Source organism: Fundulus heteroclitus, unplaced genomic scaffold (genome assembly GCF_011125445.2).
Source record: "Fundulus heteroclitus isolate FHET01 unplaced genomic scaffold, MU-UCD_Fhet_4.1 scaffold_42, whole genome shotgun sequence".
Lineage (NCBI taxonomy): Eukaryota > Metazoa > Chordata > Actinopteri > Cyprinodontiformes > Fundulidae > Fundulus > Fundulus heteroclitus.
In genome coordinates this window covers 812,444-824,459 of record NW_023396835.1, presented here as the reverse complement: position 1 = coordinate 824,459, position 12,016 = coordinate 812,444, and the positions used below count along the sequence as shown (strand labels likewise).

Genomic DNA, 12,016 nt, shown 5'->3' with positions numbered 1-12,016 from the left:
CCTCTCTGGCTGAAGCTCCCGACACAGAGGGGAATAGATTTTCACAGGGGAGCTGAATTTCGCACAACACCGGGACTTTTTGGGTTCGTAAATGTGTGTAAAGAGACATTATCCTTGTTGGTATTTGACCAACCATAAGCCACACACTTTTTAGCCATGTTTAATCCATCTATTTGTCTTTGAGAAAGCAAGTTTGCAACCAGGAAGTATCTTGTTACCATGTCAACAGATCAACGCCTACCCACGAATTATGTCATCGGTCATCCAACATTTTTTATGAGCCTTGAGCTAAAAAGCCTTAAAAATCCACTTTTTCATCGAATTTTTAATTTTTTTTTCCTCAGGTCATATTAATATGTGAACTTTCTAACATTTAGCAACTTGTATGATCTGAGAATCAAGAAGTACTTTAAATCGTTTTGGGAATCACTAAAACCCTACTTTGTTTGAGCCCTACTGTTTTTTTTATGTGGTCTTAAAGAAAATGAGGCAGAGAGATGTGCAGCAAAGTTCTCTGTCCATGAGGACTCAAGGATATCTCCTTGTTGGAGATTGTAATATTCATGTGTGTTACCCCGAAAACCCTTTGGCGCGAGACTTTTTAAACATCATTGACTCTTTTAATCTCGTGTAGTCTGTACTTGGGCCTACACATAAACGTGGTCACACACTTGATATTGTTTTATCTTATGGTTTGCCTGTTCTTAACCTGGAGGTCTGTGACGCTTTTTTCTCAGACCATATGCCTGTAATTTTTGAAGCTCCTGTTTGTTGTCACACAGTTAAACCTCGCCCTGCTGCTCGCAGATGTCGAGTTATTAACCCTTCCACTGCTGCTCTCTTCTCCGCAGTTTTAGTCAAAACTGTGTTATTCCCGAGTCTGTCTGTGAGGATACAGAGGCTCTTAACTCATGGTTTCTCGACACCTGTCAAACTGCCATAGACATTGCGGCTCCATTAAAATTCAGGCAGCAGAACGCTATATCAGAGCCTTGGCTGAATGAAACAACCCAGACTGCTAGACGGGACTGTCGAAGAGCTGAGCGAAAATGTAAAAAGGACAAATTGCAAATATCTTTTCAATTACTGAGGGATTGCTGGCGTCATTATCAATCCACTGTGAAAGAGGCTAAAAGAAGATATTTTTCTGATTCTGTTCTTTTAAACTGTGGTAAGCCTTGTGTATTGTTTAAAGTTATCAACTCTGCTCTGAATGCACCACAGACTGGAATTGAGGCCTCCCCTGCTGTGTGTGAGAACTTTCTTCACTACTTTATTGATAAAGTCACTTCTACCAGAGCACTTATTTCACCTCCTGCTTCTGATCCTGCTGTGTTTGACATGTTTGAGCCTGTGACCCTGTCTTTTGTGCAGGAGATTGTGGGTCACCTGAAGCCCTCAGGGTCTCCAGATGACACTGTCCTGCCCCGATTGTTTAAGGAAGTTTTTCCCACTATTGGGCCATCGTGTCTCGCAATTATTAATAGCAGTCTGTCTTCTGGAGTAGTCCCTGTAAATCTTAAACATGCAGTTGGGCAGCCTCTGTTAAAAAAAACCTGGTCTGGATCCTACTGTTCTGTCAAATTTTAGACCCATTTCTAGATTGCCCTTCGTTTCTAAAATCTTACAGAAGATTGTTTATTCCCAGCTTTTGGATTTTTTTAAATGAACAAAATGTTCTTGAGATTTTCCAATCCGGCTTTAAAACAATGCACAGCACAGAATCAGCGCTTTTAAGAGTTTTTAATGACATTCTTTTAGCTACTGACTCTGGACACTGTGTTGTCCTTGTACTTTTAGACTTGACTGCAGCATTTGATACAGTGGACCATGAAATCCGGATTGCTCGTTTAGAGCAGTGGGTGGGCATCAGTGGCTCAGCACTGGAATGGTTCATGTCCTATCTGTCATATCGGACTTTCTGTATCAGCCTTGATGACACTGTGTCCTCCACTGCGCCTCTCTCATGTCGGGTCCCGCAGGGCTCTGTGCTTGGCCCTCTTTTATTTTCTCTTTATCTTCTCCCACTCGGCTCCATTCTCAGGAAACATGGCATTTCCTTTCACTGTTATGCGGATGACAGCCAAATCTATGTCCCCCTCAAAAAGTCTGATTCCTACTCTGTTGATCCGCTGCTAAAGTGTTTACACGACATCAAAGCTTGGATGTCTTTAAATTTTCTGAATTTTAATGAAGAAAAGACAGAAGTCATGGTCTTTGGTGGCTCGTCTGTGACCCCACTCCCCCCAGTTGATCTGGGTTCTTTAGCACAATATTTCAAACCAATTGTAAAAAATCTTGGGGTAAAAGTGGACTCAGATCTTAAATTTGACAGCCAGATAAAGGCTGTAGTGAAATCAAGCTTTTTCCAGTTAAGGCAGCTGGCAAAGATCAAACCTGTCCTTCAGAGACAGCATTTTGAGACAGTAATCCACGCCTTTGTGACCACTCGGCTGGATTACTGTAATGCATTTTATATGGGGATTAGCAGGTCCTCAATTGCTCGTCTTCAGCTGGTACAAAATGCTGCCGCACGTCTTCTAACTGGCACACGCAAGTATGAGCATATCTCGCCTATTTTAGCTTCACTCCACTGGCTACCCATCCATTTTAGGATTTATTTTAAAATTCTTTTATTTACGTTCAAAGCCTTAAATGGCCTTGCCCCACTTTACCTCTCTGAGCTGCTGCACCCCTACACCCCTAGCTGAACTCTCAGGTCAACTGACCAGCTGCTCCTACAGTGCCTAAAGCACTAAGGCTTAAGCTCAGAGGGGATCGAGCAATTTCCATTGCAGCTCCAAAACTTTGGAATGGGTTGCCACTGCACATTGGACAGGCAACTTCTCTGTCTGATTTTAAAACTCTTCTTAAAACACACCTCTTTTCTTTGGCTTTTGACACCACGTAGAGCGTTGATTTTGTGTATATACATGCATATTTTTATTCTGTGCTGGCAGCGATTTTACTTATTTTTATTTTTTTTATCTCCTTGTGCAGCACTTTGGAAACCTTGTGTTTTTTTTAAACCGTGCTATATAAATAAAGTGGATGTTCATCTGTTTGCCAGCATTGTTCACCCATCCTTCTAAAAAAGAGTTGTAGGTGTTTAATTTGCGCCAGCCTGACTTTATATTAATCATATAGGCTATGTGAATATTTACAGCTGAAGTAAGGTTGTGTGATTTAAGTGAAGTAATCTGCCGTAGCCCAATTGTTTTTTTTTTTGGGAGAAAGATATATGAATGGAAAATTAGAGCTGGAAGTGCCACAATTTGATACAGAATAAATTATTGCTTTGTTGCTTTCATATAGTTCTGTTATTAATCTTATGGGTCTCTGACTATGGAACATTGTAACAGTAACATTCCTGACAGCGCCACATCCAGCTGCCTCTGAAAGATTTTCTGCGTCTCCTCCATTATTAAAAAGCTGCCGTTGGCATAAAAACGGAGAGCAGCACAAAGAAACTGTTCAGAACTGAGAGTGTTCCCTCATTGTGTTAGAAAAGCGATGTGCGAGCTGAGAATAATGAAATAAATCATCTGACGACCCCAAAGCGCTTTCCACTGGTCAGTCATTCACCCATTCATGCACACATTCACACCCTGATGGTGGTGAGCTACATTGTAGCCACAGCTGCCCTGGAGCAGACTGACAGAAGAGAGGCTGCCACATGCTGGGGTTAAATCTCACTGCAGAAAATGGAAATAATTTAAATAAATTAGAGGGAACATTGAGCAGCACTCTGGCTCCCATTGAAGCTGAGTTTGTTCTGAACTTAGCAGAAGAAGAAAATATGAGCTTGTATCTGGCTCTGGAATGGCAGGTGCAGAAATAAACAAGTAGTGGTTGTTAAATAGTTAAATAGTTGTTGTTCAGAGGGACAGAGGACAGTAAGCGCGCTTTTATCAGGAGGTTTTCTTCCTCCTTCAGGCAGAGAGCTGCTGTGATTGGTGGAGGAGAAACAGGTTTTTATCCTGATGCTGCAGTAAGAGCAGAGCTGAGCTGCTCCTCTAAAACCTTTCTGTCATTATTCATGAAATCAGAGCAAATTAAGAACAGATAAGACAACAAAATAGCTGCAGAACCACTCTTTATTCATCCAGGATGTTTCCTTCAATCATTTCCAGGTGAGAATTAGTGAAGTGAAACAAAAACTGGATGAAAAGGAATCAATTAGCCTAAGAGGATGAAAGAAACCATAAATATTACTAAACTATAATAACAGTAAATATAAATACAAACACTGTATCAGCTGAAGGCCTTAGTCCTTTGTGAAATAAATTACAATGATGATTACAAAACCAGGAAAAAGGGAGAGTTTGGTTCTTTAGATGAGACAGTGGTTGAACAAAGCTTCTGAGTTCTAGAGCAACTTTCATCAGACACAACGAGCAAACTCTGTTCCTGCAGGGATTACTCAGACTGCTACCAATAAAAACAACCACATAAAGCATGTTTCTTTTTCATTTATAGCAGCTAAAAAACTCAGTCTAGAGGCAAAGGACTGCAGCATATTCAGTATCGTTATTAGATGGAAGTAAATTAAATTTCTTCTGCTGTTGTATCAAACTTCAACTATTTCTGGGCGGGGCTAAGTCCCCATATTTCAGGATCCTAACAACCCTCTGGTGCAGCATTGATCACTACTGAAACACACACGTGTCTCTGAGACTACTTTCTTTTTTCTAGGTTTTGTTTTCCTTTATACTTGAGCAACATTTGCTGCAATTATACATTAAATCTTAGCTGATGGGATTATAAAGTCAAACAATATCAACTGTTTGTCTGATCTTAAATTTTAGCAGCTTTTAAACAGAACTAAAAACAGCTGAACCCAAGGCTTCACAGAGAAAATAAACTCAAAGGAATAAAAATGACATTTATTTTCATCAGAAACAGAATCTATTAATCTACTCAGAATCCTTGTAGTGAAACATGAATGGTTCCTGCCAAGAAACAGTAACAGCATCTCAAACATGACCAGCTTCAACAATCAGGGTTCAGTTCAGCGCCATCTGGTGGTGGTTTGTTGAATCGCAGGGGCAGCCTGGGGACCCATCAGTTCTGCTTTATTTCTAACATCTGTTTTCAGATGACTTTTAGCGCTCGCTTGGAATTAAATCCCTGGTGTCATCCATCAGTATTCTGCAGAAATGCAACATCTGGTCCTGATTTTTTCCAGGTTGTCCTTTATGGAACTGATGGGGGAAAGATGGCGTCCTTTTAGGGTGCTGCTCTTCAGTAGGGTGACCAGACGTCCCCGTTTTCCGGGGACTGTCCCCGTTTTGGACCACCTGTCCCCGGCTAAAGCTGTCCCCGGAAATGTCCCCGATTTTACCGAGGGGGAAAATGTGTTGCGGTAGCTGGTTGCGCTGCTGATAATATAAAGACGAGGAACAGAGTGCACCACTAGATGGCGGTAATGATCCTTTTGGATGTCAGATGCCATTAAAACACGAAGAGGAAGAAGAAGAAGAAGAGCGCACCACTTTTAAAACAGAAGAAGAAGAAGTGAAAAGTCGTTGTCAACTGGTGGCAACTGATGGGGAGCTGCTGTGTTATGGTAAGTGTGTTAATCGATTCATTTTATTTGGATCAAGCTGATCCTGTGATAAATGTTTGGTTTGTGTTCAGGTTAAAAAATAATCAATAAAAAGTAAGACAAGACCACGAGTTGCTGCTCACATCAGTAAAAGACACTCAGATAAAATGTAACAGAATGATTGAAAACTCTTTGTAAGGCGCTAATCTGGTTCGCTGGTTCTCCAGGGATCAACAAGGGTTCGTCTAAAGAGGTTTTAGAACTGATTGGTGACCTTTAGTTTATATTTCAGATAGTTAGTTATTAGTAGAGTTATTACACGTTGTTTTGCTGATTTATGGTTGTGATTTATGAGCATAGACTTCCAGGCTTAGGTTTAGCTTTTCTACTGCTCAGTTTGGATTTATGAAAGTTCCTCATGAAAAAATAGGAGTCAGTAACAGGAAAACTGAGTGAGAAAATATTTACATGATCTGAGAACGATGGAGGAAGAGATAACTGCCTGTTTAATGTTAATTTATTATGTTGTTTTTGCTTGTATCTCCTAGTATTGTGGTAATTAGCATTTTTTGTATTTAATCAGAGGAAATAATAATAATAATAATTGGACATTTTCATGTTGTACAATCTAATGTTTTTGGAAGTGATTTTAAATATATAATGTCTCTGTTTTAGAATAATGTAAGATTGATACAAGAGGTGAAAGGAAGAGAATAGGAAGACAGAAAGGAGATTAAATGAGAGTGGAGGAAAATAGGAATATTGATGTAAAGAATGATTGACGAGAAGGGAGAAATATTTACTTAGAGTATTAATAAAGTTCAAGTGATAAAGTGCTGATATGATATACTCAGGTTTGAGCTGAGAAGCCCAATTGTCTGAGGATATAACCTATTTCTGAGTCTCTGCACTGAACATGAGTTTCACTGCACTTCCCTAGCTGTGGCACAATAAAGAGGCAGTTTAGTTGTTGTTTTTTTCTTGTATTTTAAAAATTTCAGTTCTGCACATAATATATCCTCTTCTCCTCTCATTTTATCCAGACCTCTGGATACCGGGGCTGATGGCTCTTCAGACACAGAAGGCCTTGAAGAAACCAGAGATGATCTCATGTTAGCTGACTCCCTGACCGGAGTTAACTCACCTTATAGGAGCAAACAATATACTCACACATCAACTACTACCATACACATACACATAATGTAGTTATACACACTTTATGTAAGTTTATGCTCATGCTGCACTACACACAATCACTTGCATTCATGTCAAGGGGTTTTCCAAGTCTGTGCCTTTGTTTTACCTCACATCACCACAATCGATTGTAAAATGTCTTGTCCCAAACAGGCTCTATGCACTATGTGCTCTATGTGCTTATAGCCCATTATGGGAGAAATTAATCTGCTTTGTGATGCACAGAACCCTTATGTGGTCAGTTGACAGTAAGAAACATAAATCATCCTTTACCAGCGGGCTTGACTGCTACTTTTTGATGTTAACGCAGAAAAAACTATTTCTCATAGGTATGTAGATGTGAACAGAATGAGTATTTGTTGCAGTTTTTTGAAATTTGGGGGACTCTGTCTCCACAGACAGCCACAGGCTAAATGTTTGTATTTACTGGTTTTTCTTTTCCTCATGTCACTTTCCCCTTAGGGGGTGGCAGAGCTCTTTGGGCCCCACAAAATTGAAAAACCCTGCTAACCACTCTGGACCCCTCCACTCCCACTCCCACCACTTTGCCCCAACCCAGAGACACAGTTCTAGTTTCTATTAATAACACTATTTATTGATTTTATTAATCTTAGGATGCACTAAAGGTCTGGAGAGGCACATTCCTGTCTTTTACACTTGATTTTTATTGTTTAAATATTAATAAACATGTAAAAATAAATGAAACCATTACTGTCCCCGTTTCCTAATTTCATCTTGATTAGATGTATTGATTTTTATCCACGAGCAAGAAATGTCCCCAGATTTGATTTTAGAAATCTGGTCACCTTACTCTTCAGTCAATGCTCACATTGTTCCCTGTAGAATCCAGCGGGACATCAACAAAACCATTGGCCTGAGTCCAGGCGTCTCTGGCACCGTCCATAGTTCTGACAAGGATTATGTGTGCAGACAGGCGGCTTCCTGGAGACATGGATGGAAATCCTTCCACCACTAGTTGACCAGAAGCACCAACTCCATGAAGCAGTTCTGACACAAGTTGCCTTGTGTGCTGTGGTGAAACCAATCAGTTTCCAGCAGAACTGGTTGAGCACCACCGTTCCACAAAAAGCTGCAGAAGAACAAGTTTTGTCTGCCAATTATTTTAATGCCACATTTAAACGTCTTTGTGAGGTTTTCCTGCAGAGATGGGCTGTCCACTGTCAGCTAGCGCTACAGATTGTGCTCTCTGGACTCAGCTCCTGAGTTTTATAGTAGCTGGTGAATATCTCAGCAGTCATTGGCTCCATCTAAATAGCCTTAAAGCTATAGTTGGTAATGATGGAGAGCTAGCATGATGTGAAAGTGGCATCTCCTCTGAGATCCACCTCCTCCTCCCCTTCTGTCAGCGCTCCATTCAAAACCCCCAGCAGAAGCCAGCAGGGAAGAGGAGAGCTGACTCAACCATTCCAGCACATTTTGGAGCTCAACCAAAGACCCTCATGTCTGAATCAGCTGGAAGGAAACTTCTCCTTGTCCTCTTCTCTCTTCTTCTTCTGCTAACACGCTATTCATTCAGTTTTATTTATATAGCAACAATTAACAACAAACAAGTGGGAGAGCCTAGACCCACCCAGGCCCACCCATCAAGGACAAATACACTCATTTCATAAAGATTTTACTTCATTTAGTTCCTTTTTGCAGTGAAGATTGATGCACTGATACAGGATGGTCTTTTTCTGGGATCATTGAGACATTAAACAATATTTTAATCAGTCAAACTTTATTTATTGAGCATTTTTCAAACAATAAAACTGCTTATAGAGAAATGGAAATAAGACTTTTCAGGGTTGGGACGGTCATGCAGTCACGCCGCTGCAGTACTGTGGAAGGTATGTTTATTTAAATAAAAGGTAACTTGATAACTGCTACAATTATGATGTCATCTTGGTAATATTTCTCTCAATAAGCAGCAGTGGAACTTCAAGTGCCTCTGTTGTGCTTTGCTATGATGCTCTGCTTAGCAGCCAAGGTTAGGGCAGTTAGAAGGCCAAGTTTTTTCAGCTCACTGCTGTGAAAATGCTCATGTTAGGCCTCTTTCTAAAAGCTGACATCTCACTAAATTCAGACGCTTCATGGATTTAAAAGTTGCTTTTGATGGGAGTCAAAATAGAAAATTAAGCTTTTAGAAGCTTTAGCTGTTAATTTAGACTTATGTTACGGTTACTGTACTGTCCACAGAGGTGGGCAGTAACTAGTTACATTTACTCAGTTACGTTAACTTTAGCAACTTTTTGGACAAAATGTACTTTTAGGAGTAGTTTTGTTGTCCGCAAATACTGTTTTTCAGCATTCATATTTTTCTATATGCACACAAACATTTTAACACAAATATATATTTTAAATTAATATAGAAAGAGTTGTAAATAATTCAAATAAATTCTCATGATTCTGAGAAATGTCATTTATTTACATTTTTAACACAAAATTAAACAGTTTATATATATATATATATATATATATATATATATATATATATATATATATATATATATTTTTATTTTTACATAGAGAGTTGAAAATTATTCAAATTATCATGATTCTAAGAAATGTAATTTATTTACATTTTAAAACAAAAATAAAACAATAATTCTTTTTTATAATTATATGTTGAAAGAGTTTTTGAAATAATTCAAACGAATTCTCATGAATCTGAGATATGTTTGATTTTTTTACATTTTCAACAGAAAAATTAAGCAATTTGAAATTTTTTTTATTCTGGTGCTGATCAGCTGGTTTAGAAAACAATGATGAGAAAATAACAAACCCAACAGAACCAGAACATCAATTCTGAAGAAAAACAAGTGCTGACAATCTCTGACTATTGATTTCTGTGCAGTTTAGACATAAAACAACAACCATCAAGAAAATAATCTGCTGGAGATTTAAAAACCAGAATCAAACTCACTGAACCTTCAGTGGATTCTGTCTATTTGGGTTTACAGAACTCAGCAGAACCTCCAGTGATCCAAACATAAACTCCAGCATGTAGCGGCTGAGTGAAGGTGGTCTGGACTCTGTGGAGGAGAGTCATGGTTTCAGAGACGCTGTAGAAGGACAGAATACCTGCTCTGTGATGCAGGTACACTCCTACTCTGGAGGAACCAGGACCTGAGATGGAGGTCCAGATGTTGTTGTGACCAAATTTATAACCTCCTTGGTAACAATCTAATGCCCAAGATTTGTCATTCCATCCAAATCCACATTCATTCCCTCCTCCTGCTCTGCTGATATTCTTGTATGCGACTGCTACATAAACTCTCTCTCTCCACTCCACCTCCCAGTAACAACGTCCAGTCAGACTCTCTCTACTCAGAACCTGAGACCAACTAGTGAATCTGTCTGGATGACTAGAATCAGACTGAGGTTGTTTCATCTTCGTCACCTTCCTGTTCCCCTCTGATAGTAACAGAAGACTGTGTGCTGTGTTTGGATCCAGTGTGATTTCACATGAATATCTCAAGAATCCAGCTCTGCTCTTTGGTTCTGGTTCTGACAGTGAAACATCCACCTCAGTGAGTCTCAGTGAGATGTTTGTCCATGCGTCTCTCAGGATGTCCTGTAGTTGATCTCTGAGCTCTGACACAGCTGCTGTCACATCCTCAAAGTAGCTCAGAGGACGGATCTTGATGCTGGATGAGTGTGTAGACTCACTGAGTGCTGACAGTGAGGGGTAGTTGTGGAGAAACTGGTTGTGATCCTCTGTGTCTGAGAGCTGCTTCAGCTCAGCGTCTTTCCTCTTCAGCTCAGTGATCTCCTGCTCCAGCTTCTCCTGAAGCTCTTTGACTCGACTCCCTTCAGTTTCCTGCTGGGATCTGATCTGCTGCTTCACATCAGAGCTTCTTTTCTGGATGAGACGGATCAGCTGAGTGAAGATCTTCTCACTGTCCTCCACTGTTTTATCAGCAGAGTGCTTGATGGCCTCCAGCTCCTGTTGAAGCAGCTTCACATCTTTCTCTCTGTCCTGGATTCTCTGCTGGATGTTTTCTCGTCTCACCTCCAGCTCTCTCTGCCTCTCAGTCCTTTCTGCTGCAGCTGACACTGTGTCGTGGCCTTTATGTTCATCCACAGAGCAGAGATAACAGATACACTTCTGATCAGTACGACAGAACATCTTCATCACCTCATCATGACGAGAGCAGATGTTCTCCTGGAGGTTCTTGGAGGGCTCCACCAGCTTGTGTTTCTTTAGTGGAGCCACATTATAATGAGGCTGAAGGTGTTTCTCACAGAAAGAGGTCAGACAGAATAAACAGGACTTGATGGCTTTCAGTTTTCTTCCAGAGCAGAAATCACAGGCCACATCTTCAGGTCCAGCATAGCAGAGATCAGCAGGAGCAGCTTGGAGTCCAGTCTTCTTCAGCTGCTCCACTAAAGCTGCTAACATGGTGTTTTTACTCAGCTCAGGCCTCGGTAGAAAAGTTTTCCTGCACTGAGGGCAGCTGTGGATTCCTTTCTGATCCTCTCCATCCCAGAAGTTTTTAATACACTTCATACAGTAGCTGTGTCCACAGGGAATAGCCACCGGATCCTTCAGTAGATCCAGACAGATCGAACAGGAGAAGGTTTCTCGGTCCAGCTGGTTCTGCTCCATTTCTCCTCTCGGTCACAGTGACTGTGTGAGTTTCATTTCCTGAAAACAGCAACAGCTCTGAGCTCTGATCTACGAATCACGTGTCAGAGCAGAGAGGCTGCAGCCAATCAGCTTTCAGCTCCAGCAGACGTTGCTCCACCAGCTTCAAGGTGTGTCTGAGAGCAGGAAGAACAGGGAGGGTTATCAGGCTTTACAGCCTGCAGGATAAGGAGCAGGGCCTCATTTATACAACATTGTAGGGAATCTATACTAAAAGTGTACGTACACTAAGAAATAAACTATTTTTGTCACTTACTTTTCTTTATTTTTGTAAGCATTTTATTTTGATGGTTTAAGCATCGACTTCCGGCACAAACATCCGGTTATGAGAGGTTTTGTTTGAACTTTCCAGTAAATCTCAGCTGAAATATTGTGGGAAGTTTCTGCTTTCCTGGCGAGCTCTGCAGGAAATCTTTCTTTCTTTGCTCCCATCAAAACTAATCAGTTTTAATCCGTTTAAAGCTCAACAGACGCTGATTTAGATGCTGCAACGGCGACATCTGGTGGACGCTTTGCATAATTACACCTAAAAAGAATTCAGCCGTTTAGAAAAAAAAAACTGTTTATTTAAACAACAAAAATACAAAATATATTACAGAATGAAATAAATAGTTTTTATAAGA

At 40.3% G+C, this 12,016-nt stretch overlaps 1 protein-coding gene across 1 annotated transcript; it reads right to left on the bottom strand.

Annotated features, from left to right (window-relative positions):
* Nucleotides 1-9,321: 9,321 nt before the first annotated feature.
* Nucleotides 9,322-11,994, bottom strand: LOC118560375 (E3 ubiquitin/ISG15 ligase TRIM25-like). Its single transcript, XM_036131348.1, has 2 exons — nucleotides 10,895-11,994; nucleotides 9,322-10,813 (listed from the first exon to the last, which is right to left on the bottom strand). Exons 1-2 carry the CDS (start codon nucleotides 11,352-11,354, stop codon nucleotides 9,690-9,692), a joined length of 1,584 nt encoding a protein of 527 aa, XP_035987241.1. The 5' UTR covers nucleotides 11,355-11,994; the 3' UTR covers nucleotides 9,322-9,689.
* Nucleotides 11,995-12,016: the final 22 nt, after the last annotated feature.

Coding starts and splice junctions, on each gene's coding strand:
- LOC118560375 (XM_036131348.1), bottom strand. CDS start 11,354: ATGGAGCAGAACCAGCTGGACCGAGAAACCTTCTCCTGTTCGATCTGT. Junction 10,814..10,894: donor CCAGGAGAACATCTGCTCTC/GTCATGATGAGG, acceptor ATGAACATAAAG/GCCACGACACAGTGTCAGCT.